This window comes from Andrena cerasifolii, chromosome 1 (genome assembly GCF_050908995.1).
Source record: "Andrena cerasifolii isolate SP2316 chromosome 1, iyAndCera1_principal, whole genome shotgun sequence".
In the NCBI taxonomy this organism is placed as follows: Eukaryota; Metazoa; Arthropoda; class Insecta; order Hymenoptera; family Andrenidae; genus Andrena; species Andrena cerasifolii.
In genome coordinates, this window is record NC_135118.1 from 34204530 (window position 1) to 34219683 (window position 15154).

Consider the following 15154-nt stretch of genomic DNA (forward strand, 5'->3'; position numbering starts at 1 on the left):
GCGGTCGCTGGCAGCTCTCCGAACGTGAGGCCGGTGCATGGTTGTAGTGGAATGCGTCTGTAAGGCGCTGTTGCCATTTTACATGTTCGCGCGCGCGTAGGTTGCAGTTTTAATGGATGACCCTGTATAGTTTATCGGGTCTATCCAAATTACTCGCCCGCTCGCTCGTCATATTTTCCACTCTACTGAACTCTACTCCCGTGGGTTGGTATACAATACAACGGGCTTTCTTTTCATGTTGCGTATTTATGTGTACAGACTTGGGCTAGTTGCCGCAGACTCGGCAAGTCGTCACTGTTATCGGTGCCGTTCACTATACACATTGTAGTAGTGACGTGCCCACACACATACAATTATATGTACGTATATGTATGTAGTCAGTTTTCCTAGGCTAAAAAATATCGCTCCAGTTACTACCACTCTACTACCATAATATCCACAAAATATTTTATGTATACAATCACATATGTACTTACATACAGATCGCGCAATATAACTTTGCCTCCGAGCGGCCACTGACTAGAGGCCGTGAGTCTCACGCTACCTGTTACTTTGAATACTTTGTATGATGCTCGTCCGTGTGCGATCGCACGTTTTTCGAAACAAATTAAAAGAACGCCGACGGTCAGACTCTCTCCCATGCACGCCCTACTCAGTGGCCGCTCGGAGGCCAAGTTATATTGCGCGATCTGTACAAGGGTTCGCGATACGGATGTCAACTGTGTCAAGTTGGACCACTGCGCACTGTGCGTTTCTGGTAGTTGGAGCGATATATTTCTACATACATTTGAATTAAAGTACCTAGGATACTTTTCAGTCGAGTCCAGATATCTATACCCGCGTCGGTATTTAATAAATTGACGACCCGAATATCACGAACAATAAATAAGAGAAAAATAATTCCAACATAAGTTGATCGAAAATAATTAAAAAAACTTGTACTCGTTTGTTTTTAGCTGCCCACGTATCGTTCGTAACGGTATACTTGTGTATTTATTCACATTCCAATTGACTTTTTGAGGAAAATCCGCAAGTACCCATGTCTACTATCACATCAGTGGCTAAGAATACGTGATTGTGGCAAATGGACCAAGTAGACTGGGATGACCAGTGATCTCTGCTAGGTAACTACGTTCGGCGACAAGTGGCCGAATCTGCGGGTATAAGACTGTGAGTTCGGCGAGCCACACGAGTACATATACTGTATTCGTGTAGATACATGTACTCGGATATATGTAGTACATATGTAATCTGTTTCCAACGAGCCGGTCCTCACAATCAGTTGCTATCGGCACACTGTCGAGCATGTTCACCGAGCATTTGACAAACTATTAGTATGTAGGTACATGGTTCTATGAGCACGCTCAATAATGTACGGTGTACACTATGTACGCCATCTAAGTACGGGGCCCTTAAGGCGAGCAATCCTCTAGGCTCTGTGGGTATAGTTCAGGGCGGCACAAATTACCCGCAGCATCTGTACGCGGTCGAAACAACCGTCTGTTAGCTGGAAGCGGTACATAATACATGTTCATATTAATACGTCGCGACAACAATTGCCGTCCGCGTCCTTCTGCTCGCGTAATTATTGCCATTTCCGGTAGGAAACGGATCGCAGGAGACACGAGTCGACGATCCATTAAAACAGCGTTATACGAAACTATGTTTTTTTTTATACGTATAATCGTCTGCGAGGTAGCTTAGAAGCTTGGAAACTTAGAGCGTCGGACGATAAGGGCAGGAACTTTCTAGGGATGCATTTTCGCGAGCGCTTCCGAAATTCCAATGATTGTCCACGATTATCCACGATTGTCCACGATTGTCCACGATTGTCCACGATTGTCCACGATTGTCCATGATTGTCCATAATTGTTTAAGATTGTCCATGACTGTTTAAGATTGTCCGCGGTTCGACAGCACGATTCATCTGTTCATGATCGCGATCGCAGACAACGAAGGATTGTCCCGCGCGAACCTTAAGGACACTTAACTTGGCAGGTACGCGTGCTTCTAAAGCGGCGCCTACACCAATTGTCTGCTTTCTACCCCTGACGCCCTGGCGCTTCCTCCTTTACTCTCATTCTTACTCCCACTCCTGAACCCTTTCTTACATATACATACATACATACAGGGGGAACACGCACTCGCCATGCGCACAAATTGTATACATATACATACATACATACACATGGATTAGTATCGAATCTCTGTACGTATATCTTGATCGAATTCAAGAAACTTTCAACCATGACGAAGAAGAGCAAACGCCGCCAAATTGTAGCTACTTAACTAACGCGCGTACAACTGCGCATGTCTGATATGTATGCGTGTATCCAAATACGTGGAGACATGAGATTTGTTCGCGCACTCGCTTGACCACCAATATGTTGTATCTGTTAGAAATTTCTCTCATAACTTGGAGATACCACATTTTCTATCATCATTATTGCGTAACAGACACTCCATTGTTACGTTTGCGCATTCTGGAACATGACTCGAGACATTATTACTGTTCCGAGATATGTATCGTGAAAGATCCATTTGAATAGCACCAGTAGGAACCAGTTGCAATTGCAGTTACAGTTACAGTTACAGTTACAGTTACAGTTACAGTTACATACAACGAATCAGCGGCTAATCCCGCACATTTACTTTTTCCACGTTTCCAGAATACACGTACGGTCGTGCAATTACGTTGTCTCCACATCTGTATAGTATTTACAATAACAACAAGAGAAACAAATGATGCGACATTGCGAAATTGCGAGGCTGCGAATCTTCTGTTGTAAAAGAAAAGAAGAAAGAATCGTTCTGCCCTCTTTCTGACCTCTTTCTCAACGAGTTTATGGACATCCATAAATATCTGTTATAGACCGAGAAACCACGATAGGCAATGTTACTTTTAATACGCACGCATATACGCACGAAATGTCACGCGTACTGTACATAGACCCGGTTTCGTTGAATGGAAACATCGTCGTTATTTATCATCAGATAACACGAGGAAATCGGGCGCCCGCGCTACTACTAATTGTCAGCGTTTTTCTCAACAACAACAAAAAATGTTAGAAGCCATACGATTACTTGTATGAATTTTTGATTTTGCAGCAAGTTTTGATTTCGTGAGGTTCGAAATGAGAAAAATAATTTGTACATTCCATAATTTGAATTTTCATATCGCTATATGTCTACTGGTGAAATGTTGAAATGATCTATTTCAGAGGTAGTTTCACGTGATATAAAAAGAAAATATAGACACCTTTGTTGTTCGGTACTTGCTGCTAATCTAAAAACTTTTTGCTCTCACGTTTTCTTGTTATTTTTTTCATGTAGGTATGTATGTAGTTGCTTATTTACGAGAATATCGATAAGTTTTTGGGCTCCGAGCGTAATCCAAGGATCGTTCTTTTGTAGAGGTATTAGGTCAGCAAAAGCAATGAATTGTTCCTTGTTCCTTTTGTCGTGCGGACGGTTACCCTGTAGCAACGTCAGTTAATACAGGCGCTACATGGGGTCGTGCGTAGCATTGGTGCCGAGCGGTCATGGTTCAAGCGTCAAACTGTTTGTTGAAGAACTGGTACTGTAACGGAGCAAACATACAACGATTACACAAGTTTTGTCGTTGCGTTGAAGGACGATGGAATGACAATCGATCGATCAACCGATTCAAGTATGTAAGTCTAGCGTCTCACATCTGATACTGATACTGATACTGATACTGCCTCTTCTTGGAGCACAGCCTCTACTCTATCTAATCGGTTGGCCGCTTCGAGAGATTCCCGAGTATTGCGTGCACATGGCAAAGATGGCGCAAAGCACAAGTGCGTAAGTATGTAGGCTAGTTGTTGGAAATAAAGTACGGAGGAGGCAGATAAAAGATTGAGAAAGAGGATACGAAGCTAGGATAGAGGCAGAATACTAAAGGCAGAACTGGCCCGTCTCTACGTAACACTACACAAGTGTTAATCTACGTTGCGGCGTTGCGGCGTTGCGGCGTTGCGACGCACGGCTATATGTACCTGAGCGAGTCGTGCGCGACAGAATTGTATGGTCTAAATTCGTGGCAGAATAAACTGCAAGAAATCGAAAATACAAGTACGGTAGGTTAGAAAGAGAAAGCAAAGGAACGGAGGAGTTGGTGGAAAAGAAGAAAATCAAGCGATGCGGTAAGGACTAGCGCTACTGGTCTACGACGCCGCGCCGACGCGACGTCGCGAAAACTGTGTAAAATAAAGAATCAGCGACGATGGATAGAAGCTAGTGAGTATCCTTACGCTGTAACGAAGGGTCAGTGGGAACGCTGTCCCGGTAGCTGGAGTAGTAATGGAGAAAGTGTTGGTGGTTGTGGTGGTGGTCCATTGAGGTTGAGGCAGATGGGGGGTAGTTGTCTTACCATGTTGGAGCCAACCTGTTGCAGCAATCCGACGCCGCCCTGTTGGGAGGACGTTGACGAGACAGACGCACGTTTCGAGCCGCGTATACTGTTGTTCATGCTCGAGCTAACCAAGTATGGCACGCTGCTACTGGTGATTGGCATCCCTCCACCCTATCATCAAACCCGCGATACGTAGAGTTATATTATATTAGTTATTATTGAAAAGGAAAATGTAAGCGTAAGAGAGAATGGAATACCGTAGGTGGTGATAAATTCATGCTGGATCCACGGCGATCTTGGGGGCCAAAGCTCGAGTGACGTCTGATTAGAAATCCATCGCCCGATGAGACACCTGGTGAACTCGCGCACGATTGTGTCAAGTGTGTCTTGGGTGCCATCAAAACATGATCTGATAATCGCCTGCTCGTGAAGGTGTTTGCCACTTTTAGGTAATTGCTGTCGTTGTTGGAGCGTGAGAACCAACTGAACATGCCTAACGTATCAACGATAAGTACACGAGTTAACACGATCGATCGCTGTTTGGAGAACTGCGCGTAAAACTGCGCGTAAAACTGCGCGTAAAACTGCTTACCCGACCCCGAGGTCTTTCTCGGCATATTCTCCGCCGAAGCTGTCATTGACATCGAACCTATGCGTCAATGGGTGTACGTCAACCACCATTAAGAATATGCATGTATATTGTATATTGTATATGTATACCTGGCAGCTCGTAATGGAGCGTGTACAATGTGGGTACATTTCTTACCGATGCTACTGTTTCTGGCCATATCCTCGGCAGAAGAAGTTTTCCGTTGCTCGATGCGCAAATTCGGTATATTGAATGGCTGTGTGTACATATTGTCCGTACTCTGCTGATGCCGTAAACTCCGATGTCTTTCCGGACTCGAGAGTGACAAATTGTCCAAGGTCAATTCGTTCCTTCGATTTCTGTGTGGAAATGCAGCGAAAAGGGGAGTATGAAAGAAAATGGAAGAAACGGCAACGAAATGTGATCGCTGGCTCAGACCTCTCGATATGATGCAACATATCCCGCATGAGTTTGAGAAGCAGCTCGAATTGGTCCAGGCTAAGCGCAGGATTGATCGCCTGAGGTAACAGAGACGGCATTACCCGAGTCGCCATCCAGCTGACCGAAAGCCCATAGGTTTTGTCGGTCAACATTAATCTATAAATGTCTGCCGGTGATGAATAGCAGCAGTCCCAGTTAGTAAAACTCAAAGCGGATCATCGGTGCATGGCATGGTAGGTATCGATAAAAAATACTCACTTACAACCCGAACCACTACTTCCGGTTCTTGAAGCTTCACATTAAACAGTAGTGGTAAAATGCGGTCGATTATTTTTTGCTTCTCCAACCGGCCCAATATACAGGTGACCACTTTCACTAGCGTTCGAGCGTCCACCGTATTCTTTTCAGCCGCTTGAAGCAATTTCGGCAGTACGATATTCCGAACTGCTTCGTCGTCGATGCACTCGGCCACGTTCGACACAGCTACAAATGCTGCAGTCTGCGGATCGGAAATTACTAATTTTCCTTCTTCTTCTTATTCTTCTTTATCTTTTTCCGTGTCGACCTTTTCCAACGTCTACAATCTACACGCACATAGTACATACCTGTACTTGCGCGGTTGAGTTTTCAAATGTAGAGTATAGCATCGGAAGCACTTCCGTCTTCACACATTCTCGAGGTGTCTTTTCAAGTATTAAATGCAAGTTCTCCAATAGAGTAACTGTCCCGTCGTTCGACCTGTGACTCGTAAAAAATGTTCTACGCACGGTCCAGTCCAGTCCAGTCCAGTCCAGTGCCATAAATAGCGATATGAAAGGCGCAAAGGAGAAGCGAACTATGTAATTGTACTTAAGCAGGTAAGTAAGTAGCCGGACATGATACGGTGACGATACGTTTCGTATTCCGGTCGGCAGGACAGATCGGACAGAATACAGACGCTGCGATACTTACCGTAACGATGGTAATACGATCCTATTGTATTCCTCCTGCGTACTGTTTTGCACGATGTAAAGCACTGGCTGAAGCACGGCCGATTGAACTTCTTGACTTTCTAATTCTGTTTGCAAATACGTCCAGATATGTTGATACCACAGTTTCTGCGAATTTAAATGCCTAAATTGAATCGCTGCTCGATCGAATACTATGCATGCATTCAGTTTACTCCATTACCTTCGGTATATAAGGTAATGCTCCCTTTAAGGTAGTTGTATAGAAATGCTCTTTCTGCACCTGATCTTTCATCTTACTTACGTCCAGGAATTGGAGCGCGTGCACGGGCGGTTCTCTAAAAGAATGAGAAAATTCGATGGAAAATTGTGAAAACGGCCACGCCTTCCTTTTTACCTTTACGGTATGTAGTCTACGCGTTACGTACTGGAAATACTTGATCATCAACAAAACTTGGGCGGATGGCCTCTTGTCTGGGTCGATGTGTAAAAGACGGGACACCGCTTCTTGAAGCGGTAACGGAATTAGAGGCAACATTACCACCACTTGCTCCGCGAGCTGCGATTTAGTAGAAAGCAACGAAACGTTAGAATATATGGAAGGATAAAAGATTACATAGATAGGTATTACTGATTACACTCACAGTCTCTAATTGCTTCAGATACTCGGAACAATTATGATTCGCTTGGATCAGTGGTCGACCTTGGTTGAAAATCGCACATATGGTCATACCGAAACTGTACATGTCACTGTAAAACCCACCCCGTTTCTTTTGCTGCACTTCCGGAGCTACGATTACAAAGCGGCCAATATACAATTAAGTATAGGTATTAAGGGTCAGATATGTATACACACATGCATAGTAAGGGAGAGTGGGGGAATTGCGAACGCGGGGTTCACACCGCGATAATTGCTGAATTCGTTTGTCCTGTCCTATGTGTAGTATTAAGGGGAGAGACCACTGTAATGGTCTGAAAAGTAAGGGTGTTTTCGGGATTTTTTTTTTAACCAAACAACGCAAGTAAATCAATGTATTGCTTAGTATAGTTAATATGTACATATCGAAGGGTAAGAAAAAAAATTTTTCAATCAAATTCTTAAATCCGTAGCCTGTATACTCTTCGTCAAAATTTGCGCTGCGGCAAAATCGTGCTTGTCGCATTGACAGTGCCCAGGCCATATGGTTAATCCGAATTCAAAAAGACAACTATATTTAGAAACTACAAGCCTACTTCTATTACGTGACGATAAAAAAAATCAAAATCGCAAAAAATTACAAAATGGCGGACCACTGAAAAAAATCATGTTTTCGGGGTACAAAATTGGGGAAATGTTGATAAAAAAAAAATAGAAGCACTGATCGTCACGCAATAGCGACGGGTTTTCCGTACAATAAATGCCCTTGCTCGTGTCAATTGGACGTATAGTTTTCTCTGTAGACTGTCAACGCGGTTGGAAAATGTTATTCCGAAGAAAACGCGTTCAATGTTCCGCGCGGCTTCACGGAAAATACCATATCTCCGTCAATTTTGCGAATTTCACGCAACTCCGATTGACAAATCCACGATCGTCAGATGGTGGTGGCTGATTTCTCCTCGATCGCTGCTCGCGAAAATGAACTCACCGGCCAATATATCTGATACCGATGGCTTCTCGCGCTTCTTCTGTGCTTTGTTAAATTTCACAATGCACAATAAAATAATTCTCTATTATATCATAAATTTATATTTTTTTGAACATCTTTTCATAGTTTTTCATTAAAAATAAAGTATTTATTTTATAAAAAAAAAACACTACATTTTTGTACTTGCTACATGATCCCGCCTTAAGGCGGTGACCCAGAAGGCTGCCCTGGGGAGCCCAGACGTCCTCCAAATTGAAAACAGACATCGGATTCGGTCTTTTCATCCCCGAATCAGACTAGTCTAATTTTTCCAACTGAATTAAAAATCTATCACTAGAGGGTTAAGGAAGTTGTCGCGACGGAAGGCTGTGCGTAACCGCCAAGATAATGGTCGTGAAATGTTTTCCTAGCTTCACTTCTAATTTTACACTGGAATATTTTCAGTCTATTATTGAGTGCATTAAACCTACCCCCAGACCAACAAAGCATAATTTTTTTTGTAGTTCCGTGCCTTAATTCCAAAGAAGTTTCAAATAAAACAAATACGGACATGTAAACTTGTTAACTTCTGTTCATTTCGGGTATGTAATTACGAACCTTGTGTATGGGGGTATTACGGACGATGGCATTTTCCCTTTTCTCTCAACATTTCCAAGTTTTTTTTATGTATTCAGTTCCCGGAATTATATTAGAGAAGTTAAAGATTAAAGACTTTCCATCCGTCAGGCAGCAAATAAATATTCAATTCCACGTACAACCAAAATTCGATCAAACTAGCAGAAAGACTGTGTAAGACCCACAGTGTGGAAGAACACCAGTGTTTAGATCAAGATCTTTAAGCAGCCGTTTGTATTTACCCCGCTAGCTACGGGTAATTCCGGACAAAAAGAATTTTGTTTTTCTTTCGAAAAATGATTCGTTTATTACAGTATCTATAATTATTTGTGTTGCCTTTGTGGATAATTAACCAAATTTCAATTAATTATGTTCTATAAAGTAAATCTGATTAGAGTCAATACTTTTCATTCAATTTAACTTTTCCCTTAAGTGTTCGTAATTCCCGTACTCTCCCCTACGTATATGTATACCAATCCCATAAAAAATCTTGAATCTAGAAATTAAAACGTGTCACCTATACGCGTTCTTACCGATATAGTCGAGATTCGGCTGGCACATTTTCGACACACGAGTGGTCCATGGTTGCAACGGTATCGGTATCTCATTCACCTTTTCTACAAGCGAGAAACGAGAGTAGAGTTACATAGGAAGTATATGTAGATTGTATCGGTGATGAACGTGAAACCGATTCGATCGAAAGATAAGCCTAGGCCTAGGCCTAAGTAGTAGCGCACATTCGACTGATTCAACGCAAGGTGAGACGAAATTAGCCCGTCCGGATACTCAAAATAGGTAGTTCGAGGTTTGAAACTGTGAGACAAAAGGAAGCATAAGCTACCTTCTTTTTAACCGACTTCAAAAGGAAGGAGGTTATAGATTCGACCTGTATGTATTTATTTTATTTTTACTTTTCTTTTATGTTTGTCACCTCGTAACTCCTCAGCATATGGACCGATTTTGATCTTTTTTTTTATTCGAAAGAGGGCGGTGGTCCCATCCTACACTGGCACCAATATTGACCCAATATTTTACCAGCTCTGGTTAATAATAAATACACAATTGTCACCTGATTATTATTATGTTATGTACGTACACGCGTATCTCCCAAGCATGTTGTGTTAATATATATATAAAGACAAAAAATAAAATAAATTTGAAAAAATTAAAACCGACTTGAAAAAAAATAAAAATGCACTAAAAAGTAAAAAATAATTTAATCCCTTATTTAATCTACGATTCTCATATTTTTTAAGTCGGCGCCAGATTTACACAGTGCAAATAATGACATGCCGACTTAAAAAATATGAGAGTAGTAGATTAAATAAGTGATTCAATTATTTCTTATTTTTTAGTGCATTTTTATTTTTTTGAAGTCGGTTTTAATTTTTTTATTTTCTTAGAACACGTAGGACGTGCTGCGTTACATCGCTCTGCGTTCAAAAGAAGCGACACAACACGGTACAGGATAGTGGTGGAAAACTATCGATAGTCAACACTATCGATTGTTTCCGATACTTGGACCATCGACCATCGATAATGATGGTATGATTTATTATCAGAGACGAGGTATAGGTAGAGGTATCCTATACCGTTGGTGATATTACCGTTTTTCAAATATGTATAAAACAATTTATTTTTAATACAAGTAATAATATTATAAATTAATTTTGAGATTCTAAATTTGAGCTGTTCTTTTTTTTTTAACTGGCTTAAAAAAAATGTACATGAAATTTAACATCCTTTTCTTCAATCTTACCAAATTTCATAACTGTATTACGAACCTTGAGTTTCAATAATTTACAATAAAATTTGAACTTGAAATAGAGATGATAACAGTACATCGATGTTTTTATAATCGATATTTGAAGATCGATGTGTGCATCGAAACCATCCATGTTTTTCTAATGAATTTCGATATTATTCGTTGTTATTATGCTAAGTAGAAATTATTTCTCTAGGACAAAAATTATTTTTTCCAATTTAATGCTTTATCAGCTTTAGCAGCAGTTCTTAAGCAAAGTGACCAGAACCGCACGGATATCAACCTACAATTTTCAATACCGATAACTATCGATAGTGAAAGTAAGCCATCGATAGTTCCCCACCACTAGTACGGGTTTACTAACATTCAAAAAGTTCTGAAACTTTGTGGATACGTAGGGAATTACCTCCCGATTTCAACACAATTGTTTTTTTGCTGCCGAAATTCACTTTGAGGGGGTGAAATTACCCGCTAATTGAAGATTCGGCTATTTTCGATTTTATTTTGTAACGCGGAAAATTAAAAAAATCATTGTTGTACTAGTTTGTACTAGTTTTGTACCGCGCTGTACAGTTGAGAGTCTTAAAAAATTCGGAACCGTTTTGGAAAAAAATTGAGAAAACCAGTTATTCAGGTAGCCACCCTCCGCACTTTTCAAAAATATGGTTTAGCATCGTACCGCCAAGAGTTTCCAGAATTTCGATACCGTTCTCGAAAAGTTGAGAAAACCAATTTTAAATAAAAGTAGCCTTTAATTTTTTATAAACATCGTTTTTCTCGATTGTACTGGATTTAGTAATTGCACCAAGCATTGTTCCGTTCGAAGAAATGGTGTAACAATATTGGTTTGCAAGAAAAATAAAAAATGAAGACTGTCCCAAGTCTAGTATTAGTACTATATTTTTTTGTGAAGTTTTTATATGGTCTTAAGTTTCAGTTATTATCTATGATTATGGATTTATCATTAAAATAAAACATCTTGGTTACCTATTAAGTCTTTTGTTTTAAAAATATTCAATGCAAAATAATAATAGGCATAAAAGTACAATCATTGGCACCCAAAAATTTCGCTATTAAATACCTATAACACTTAGTAAATCTGTATTTCAGTCCATTACTTAATTATAAAGCGACAAAATGTACTTACTCCCGATGAAAAAGTTGAGAAAACGCTTAAAACTCAGCACTTTGTCTGACCGCTACCTTTAAGACTTTTTGTGGAGTTGCCAGATATAAAATGTGTAGTTCAATTACTGGAATTTGCAGTGTTGTAGTGAAAGAAAGATAAGAAATTGTAAAAACGTACTCTCTAAGCTCGTGCTTGTTAATATTTGTTTTTTTAATCAGGAGTGCAGTTTACCCTATTGCCTAATAAATATTAGAACAACATTGCCCGTTGTGCAGCTTAAGGTACGTTACAATGGGATCCAAAAGTTATTAGATTGTCGAGGGGCACAGTTCCGCAATACAAGAAAAGTTGAAATTGTATGGAAAAAAAAATTTGGATTATGGTGTCTGATAATTATTTAAACATCCAGTTCCAGTTTATAACTTGTTTTCTAATTGTTGAAAGAATTGACAAAACTTTTACGATTTGCTAGATCTAATTGAAAGAAGTAACTTTTGTCTGGAAACTTTTTTTCTATCCCTTACAGATTGCGTGTTACAAAATAAAATGGAAAAATAGCCGAATCTTCAGGGGGGTTAATTTCACCCCCTTGGAGTGAATTTGGGCAGCAAAAAAGTATTGCGCAAAGTTTGATGATTTTTTTGAATTCTCGAGTTCGGGATCTTCCCCTGTTACGCGCATATATGTACGTGTGTACGAATGAACTCGACTACTTACCGATAAAGTCAAGACCGCACAACTTCCAAGTGCCTGTTTTGGTGATTATAATACTTGCAGGGCAAACGTTTCGATGAAGGACTTTGTAGGTTCCGTGAAGGAACAGCAGAGCCTCCGTGATCTAGAGTGAAAGGAAATGAATGAACGAACAAACAGACCAAACGCAGAGCGGCGAGTCTTTTCACCTGTAATAATCCATATTTGATTTCGATGTCGAGCAGGTCGTACTCTTTCGCGAAAACAGTACGATGACTACTGGTGGTCGATGAAGTTTGTTTCGTTCCACTGCTAGACAACTGACCGGGACTGTTTGCTCGTTGATCCTGATAAGTTAAAACGTTTGCGAGACTAGCCAGAACCGGCTCCGAAGCGAACGCCAGGCTGTCCGTGCACTCTTCGACTTTGTATGCCTTTGGAAATAGATACGCGTGAACACGCGCGTGGACCATGAAGGAGATTTTAAACGCAGGAGGAATAATGTTAAACACCTACTCGAACGAAGGCGTTACCTGCAGTATCTTGGGATGAGATAGTTTTTCCATCTGTTGGGCTCCGGTTCGTAAAATTTCCGTCACGATCTCTTTCTTTTTCGGCTTGTATACCTTATCGACCGATCTTTTATCGAAGAGGAATATCGAAACCTCCTGCAATCGATCGAACAAATTCCCAATTTATAATCATACCTAGTATAATACGTAATTATTATGTAGTAGGTATACACATATGTACATAGGTAAGTAGTACTATGCAATATCAGCGAGCCTCGAATCTTACCTTTCTATCCACCTTTGTATACCCCTCGTATACACGCCAGGCGTTCTCGGGACCCGCTGTAGCCAATTGCTTGCCTACCTCGTAAAAATTTTGAAGAGCACGCGGAAGGAGGACGCTCGGCGTCGAACCACTGCTCTTCGACTTGGCGAACATGACAAACGCAAACGCAACCAACACCCGTTAATCTTCAATGTTCATCGGATCAGCTTCGATCCAATCAGATCAGAATCGTTGCTCGCTGTTGTTGTCTGCCTGCCTTCCTTCCTTCTCGACTAATTCTCGCCGCGCACACACCTGCCGCACGATCACATCAATCTTTCTCATAATCAATCCAATTTCTTGCAGAACTTTCAGTGAAAAACGCCACGGAGACTCGAACGAACTCTTCAAACTTTCTCCCCAATTTCTCAATCCCCTTTGTCGGGACTCTTATTGCTCTTTCTCTTCTTCGCCTTACGCAGCTTCTTATCGATTTCCTTCGTATCTCCGTGCCGTATGGTACGGTATGGGTACCGTGCACGTACAACCCAGCGAACGGAAAAGAGGCAAGCCTTTCAACACCACCTTTCGCAATCACCTTTCAGTCTTTTCCAACAGTCTTTCCAACGCGGGACATGCGACCCCCGATTCGTACTTTCGCGTTTCCGAGAATCACTCAGCCCGCTACATTTCCATTCAACCGTGTCCCAAAGCATACCTGCTATGTGTACACGAGAGATTCAGCATATAGAAATCACCTCGCGAGGACTAAATGTAGTCGAGCATAAGATACGTAGGTATTTGCTCTATCGCTCGCTCGTTCGTTCGATAACTCGTTTGAACCCCGACACCGAATATGCTTGCCGAATGTCAAGCAAGAGAAGAGGCGTGAAAAATGCGTATGTACCCAATAGGTATGTCCTGTAACGTTACAAGGACTCGTTCCGAGCCAAACCCGAGTGTCGCCGAATCAAACGGAACGCGACTCGTCGAGCAATTTCAAAGCTTTCAAACGTTTCCGCCCGATACGAGCATTCGCAAGCTGTGGGCGGTTTACAATTTTTAACTAACAACCTCGGGGACGACAGCGACTGCGACAGTTAGACATTGGCCAAGGAAGAGATTACAAGTTAATTTATTGTGCGACCGACCGTGGGGAAACTCGATCGATTCGAATTGAATCCGAGTTGCAAGTTGCAAAGGGCACATACCCCGGTTGCGGATAGCTATCTTCAGTCTTTCAGTCCGAGCGAACAGCCAACACAGAACAAGGTAGAGAACCAGAAAACAGAAAACAGAAAACAGAAAACAGAAAACAGAAGGAAGAAACTGAGAAAGAAGATGCAATAAACGTGGCTGACACTCGAGAATGGCTCACCTGTTGCCGGCAACAACGAGAATAGCGTACCTCGCATAGAAGCACTATAAAGCAGGAAGAAACCGAAAGAAGGGTATATAATATGCGCGGTGCGCGGCGGCCCGGAGCAGGCGCGCGCGACCCGCAGGCCATAGGTCGCAGGAACGAACGCGCGAGTTATCCAAAGGAACAGTCGAACACGATTGACGACCGATTACACTACACGACACACTCCTTTCGAGAACGAATCTCACCACCACTCGCGTCTTTCTTCTATCAACCTGTGTCCTGTATCGCTCGCTTCCCCTCCTTTTCCCCTCCTTTTCGTCTTAAACGCGCCTTCTCGTCCTTTTTTATCGAGCTCACTGTTCTAGCTGTGCTCGCTATCCACGTCCTTGTGCTCGGTGGTAGGTATCCTTATCGATGGTGTAGTTGCCGAGCGCACCGCCAACCGTTTCGTGCGAATTAATGTTATCGTCATTCCACGCGAAAGCGAGAAACTTGCAAGGAAGTTGGGAGGAAACGCATGCGCGCTCCCCGGCCCCGGCTGTGGCTGCTGGCTACCTACGACCTGGACTATGGCTCCGGCTCGCTACGGCTCCAGTTCCGGCAAGACCCGGCTCTGGCCAGCCAGGGTGTAAGCTTTTGCCTGAAAATTGTAGGTCTGGGCTGCAGGTAGCTATCGCCACCAGTCAAGGTGTAGGTAGGGGGATGATATCGCTGCTCTGACTGGCGCTAGGGCGGATCTGTTGGGCAGTAGGGGGTTTCGATTTGGGGATTACAGCTGTGGCGTGGGAAAAAAGCGCGCGCGCGCGCGCGCGCTCCCGCTCGGCCGCAGGGA

General features: G+C 42.2%; 1 protein-coding gene across 8 annotated transcripts; it reads right to left on the reverse strand.

Annotated features, from left to right (window-relative positions):
• Nucleotides 1-1604: 1604 nt before the first annotated feature.
• Bma (SCY1-like protein bma) lies at nt 1605-14553 on the reverse strand. Of its 8 annotated transcripts, none has more exons than XM_076830062.1 (19): nt 14335-14553; nt 13645-13674; nt 12978-13610; nt 12713-12847; nt 12389-12613; nt 12204-12324; nt 9126-9209; nt 6997-7142; nt 6781-6911; nt 6576-6690; nt 6357-6502; nt 6011-6164; nt 5664-5904; nt 5403-5571; nt 5142-5323; nt 4968-5024; nt 4633-4868; nt 4275-4546; nt 1605-3580 (listed from the first exon to the last, which is right to left on the reverse strand). In XM_076830062.1, exons 3-18 carry the CDS (start codon nt 13128-13130, stop codon nt 4289-4291), a joined length of 2553 nt encoding a protein of 850 aa, XP_076686177.1. In that variant the 5' UTR covers nt 13131-13610; nt 13645-13674; nt 14335-14553; the 3' UTR covers nt 1605-3580; nt 4275-4288. The 8 variants fall into 8 exon arrangements, with proteins under 8 accessions (XP_076686177.1, XP_076686180.1, XP_076686182.1 ...); XM_076830065.1 differs by having other exon boundaries at nt 12978-13271; nt 13555-13677; XM_076830067.1 differs by lacking the exon at nt 13645-13674 and having other exon boundaries at nt 12978-13271; nt 14365-14553.
• Between the last annotated feature and the right edge of the window lie 601 nt (nt 14554-15154).